General features: G+C 43.9%; 1 protein-coding gene across 1 annotated transcript; it reads right to left on the bottom strand.

Annotated features, from left to right (window-relative positions):
* Positions 1-485: 485 nt before the first annotated feature.
* DEFB129 (defensin beta 129) lies at positions 486-3,294 on the bottom strand. The gene is made up of 2 exons (XM_007073660.3): positions 3,237-3,294; positions 486-1,095 (listed from the first exon to the last, which is right to left on the bottom strand). The coding sequence occupies exons 1-2, from the start codon at positions 3,292-3,294 to the stop codon at positions 650-652; spliced, it is 504 nt and encodes a 167-aa protein (XP_007073722.2). The 3' UTR covers positions 486-649.
* Positions 3,295-3,830: the final 536 nt, after the last annotated feature.

Below are 3,830 nucleotides of genomic sequence, written 5' to 3'. Positions count from 1 at the left end.
CCCAGATTTTTATCTTAAATGGCGCCATGAGCTCTGTGCTGACCGCTCAGAGCCTGGAGCCTGCTTCAGATTCTGTGTGCCCCTCTCTCTGACCCTCCCCCGTTCATGCTCTTTCTCTGTCTCAAAAAAAAAAAAACAAACAAAAAAAACAAAACATTAAAAAAAAATTTTAATGGCTCCATGAATTAGGTTATGTTCTTCTGCGGGGAAGGTAGACTTAGTCTGCCCACATTCTGTCTTGCATATGGGCCTTTTCTAAAAAACCTATGAAAAAAGAAAATAATGATGATATATTTTTTTTGTCCTGTTACCTCAAGAAAGGCGCATCAGATGAGAACCATAAATCCTTGTTACAGAGGCCTAATCTGGGCTATCCGTGAGCCAAGTTCGGTGCTCACTTTCTCCCGGGTGTGCAAACTAAAATTCCATTCCTCTCTAGCTCTGTTTCCTCTGTGAGGTTTCCGTGAGAACGATAACATTATGTAAACTGTAGGTGATTGAACGGTATTTATTGAATGACTAATGACTGAGGAAACAGTCCTATGTTTCATTTTACAGCCAGCAAAGATGGAGAGGAACCTGGTGTTTTGAGGGAAAGACTCCTCTGCTCATCTGCTTCCTCCGGCTCCAGTCATGGTGTTGAGAGTGTCTATGGCGGGGGTGCTGGTGGTGAGGAGTCACTGGCCGAATCTCTGCTTTCTGTGGTGTCGTTCTTGGCAGAAATTGCAGTGTATGTGATCTTGCATGAGGTCGTAGGGTTGGTGATGGCTGAGTTTACAGTGGTGGCATTTGGGATGAGGAGGGGGTGGACGTTGGCAAAAGGGCTGATGCTTTTGGTTCTGGGGAGAAGAGATAAAATTTGGTATTTTGTTTGTATCAAAGCATCAGAATTCTTGGTAACTTGTAGATGTTCTTGGGAGTTCCCTTCAAGTGTGTGGGACATTTCATTTTGCATGTAGTTTTTTATCATTTGAACCACTTTCTGTCCAATGCAACATTTCCTCTTCTTGCATTTCTGTATCTCCGTTTCACCCACGGCACAGTAGTCTTTGCATCTCCCAAAACCCATTAAACATCTTCTCAAGCCAAAGTACTCTGCACAAAGAAAAGAAGAAACCATTGAGCTAAGGTTAATAGCTAGATATGATATTAAGACTGCTGGAGGGAGAGGAATAGAGTAAGAGGTTGTTTATTAATGCTAAGTTTTTTAAAAAATGTTTTATTTTATTATTTTTGGGAGAGAGAGACAGACTGTGAGCAAGGGAGGGACAGAGAGAGAGGGAGACACAGAATCCAAAGCAGGCTCCAGACTCCGAGCTGGCAGCACAGAACCCCAACGCAGGGCTTGGACTCATGCACCCTAAGATCATGACCTGAGCCGAAGTCGGCCACTTAACCGACTGAGCCACCCAGGTGCCCCTATTAATGCCAAGTTTTAAATGCAGTGTTAGGGATGTTGATGAAAGTCCCTGGCAGGCTAAGAAAATCTCTGTACACCCCTGAAATCCAAAAATCTAGGGCACATAGAGGAAGGGAAAAAAGGGAAACACAACTTTTTGCTTTAGCATACTATTTTATTTATTTATTTATTTATTTATTTATTTATTTATTTATTTATAATTTATTTTTTAAAGTTTATGTATTTCAGAGAGAGAGCATGAGCAGGGGAGGGACAGAGAGGGAGGGAGAGAGAATCCCAAGCAGGCTCCTCGCTGTTAGCACAGAGTCCCCTGTGGGGCTTGAACCCACCAACCATGAGATCATGACCTGAGCTGAAACCAAGAGTCAGACATTTAACCGACTGAACCACCCAGGCACCGCCAGGATATGATGTTAGACCCCCCACTTAGCATCTTAGACACTTACAGGGCGTCACTGTCTCTCCTCCTGATCTTAGGAAATACCTACAAGAGCAAAATCTGTCATAAAGCTAATCCAAGAAAGAATTTCAAAAGACAGCAATAGGACTTTCAGGAGAGCTGACCTCTTGCCAAACCCACTGGTCCATGACTTCACTCTCCTTGACTCTTGCTTGACCTGTGGTTCCTCGGGTGTAGTGTTCATCATTTTCAGCCTCTCTGGACATTCTGTCCCTCAGACAATGTCCCTTATTCATAATCATAGCCATAGTCTCATCTCTACCAAGGTAACTCCCACATGGTTATCTATAGCCCTACATTCTCTGCTTTGTTTAGAATCTCATCTTCACCTGATTTTTTTTTTCGTCCCAATGTCTTCAACTTTTTTTCTGACTCAGGAAAGTTCTCCCTTGCTCTATAATCTTACCAATTCAACTGATTTTCCATAAATAGTAAGAGGCTTATGTAGCACCTAATGTTCGCATACGTTTCAACACCCTTTCTCTCCAGAGACAAAACAGTAAACTTCGTATATTTCAAGCAGCTGCATGGGTTAACCTGCTATACTCATGGGGAATCTGAGGCTCAAAGTGGCTAAATGACTTTACCCAAGACAACACGGCCATACCTGCTTATGTTACTTCTCTTAAGGTCCCAAGGTAAAAACATTAGAAATATCTTAACTCTTTCACTTTCCCTTCCCTGACCCATTGCCAGTTGTTCTAAATATCTGGGTGATTCTTGTGTTCTGAAACAAGTCTTAACGCTTCTCTTTTCTTTCGAAAAAACAACACTCAGTCCTCTGGTTTAGCATTTTGCCACAGTGCTTTCCTAGATGCCCTGATGAGTGATTTGGCAGTTTCCGAGAAGACAAAGCCTGAGAAAAGGGATGAAACTTTACAAATCTGAAAAAGTTGAGGTGGAGAACAGAGACCTTTTTACTGGATCCTTAGAGGAGATGTTTTGAGCACAAGGGAAGGGACTTCATATTACACCAGAGTATAAACTGATACGAACATTTGCTTCAAAAGATGGTTTAAATTAGAAATAGAGCACAAATGAGGTGACTTGGCTGAGTCCCAGATGATAGCTATGTAGAGGGCAGGAAGGCAGCCTTTATATGTTGGATAGTTTCTGAGCACACACAGAAAACACCCTGCTTTCCTGTAGCTCTGCGCATATCCCTATCAGCAGAGTCTAGGATTGGGGCCTATGGGGATGTATGGGGGACGGTGCATGACTGAGGCAATAGGCAAACTCTTCAGCCATCTGTTTGGGCATCTCATCTGTCAGCATTACTTGGGTTCCCATTGTCATGGACAGCCAAATCCCTGCTTCCTCACACCGACCCCTTTTAATCCCATGATTCCACATTACCTGTGTTCACCTGGTACTGTAGCATGAGGCTGGCAAAGATAGGAAAAAGGAGCTTCATGGCTGGATGCTAGAGAGGAAGCCTTCGATCTGGGTTGGAGTTCTTGGGCTCCAGCCTTTATTGGCCTCTTCATGGCCTGAGGCTATGAGCTGTGAAGTGCAGCCACGGCTCACAGCAGTTGTATTTTCACTGATTCTGTCTGAGAACAGCTTTCCTGAATGCTTCTGTGCAACATACTTCTGCTCTTGATCCTGGGGGAAACATAAGACATATAAGATATGAGTGCTGGCATCTCCACCGGTTAGCGTGGGCACTGGATTACCGTGATAATTCGGTGTATGTATGTTGAATGAGTTTGTTGGAGGCAGCTCTTGGCATCACTTAAAAAGAAATTATTTATTTTGAGAGAGAATGAGAACGAGCTAGCAGGGGAGGGGCAGAGACAGAGAGGGAGAGAATCCCAAGCAGGCTTCGTGCTGTCAGCACAGATCCTGATGTGGGGCTCAATCTCACCAACCATGAGGCCATGACCTGAGCCGAGATCAAGAGTCAGTTGCTTAACCAACTGAGCCACCCAGGCGCCCCTTGGCATAACT

The sequence above is a fragment of the Panthera tigris genome, chromosome A3, assembly GCF_018350195.1.
Source record: "Panthera tigris isolate Pti1 chromosome A3, P.tigris_Pti1_mat1.1, whole genome shotgun sequence".
NCBI lineage: Eukaryota > Metazoa > Chordata > Mammalia > Carnivora > Felidae > Panthera > Panthera tigris.
Note: the sequence above shows the minus strand (reverse complement) of the source record. Positions and strands in the feature narration are given on the sequence as shown.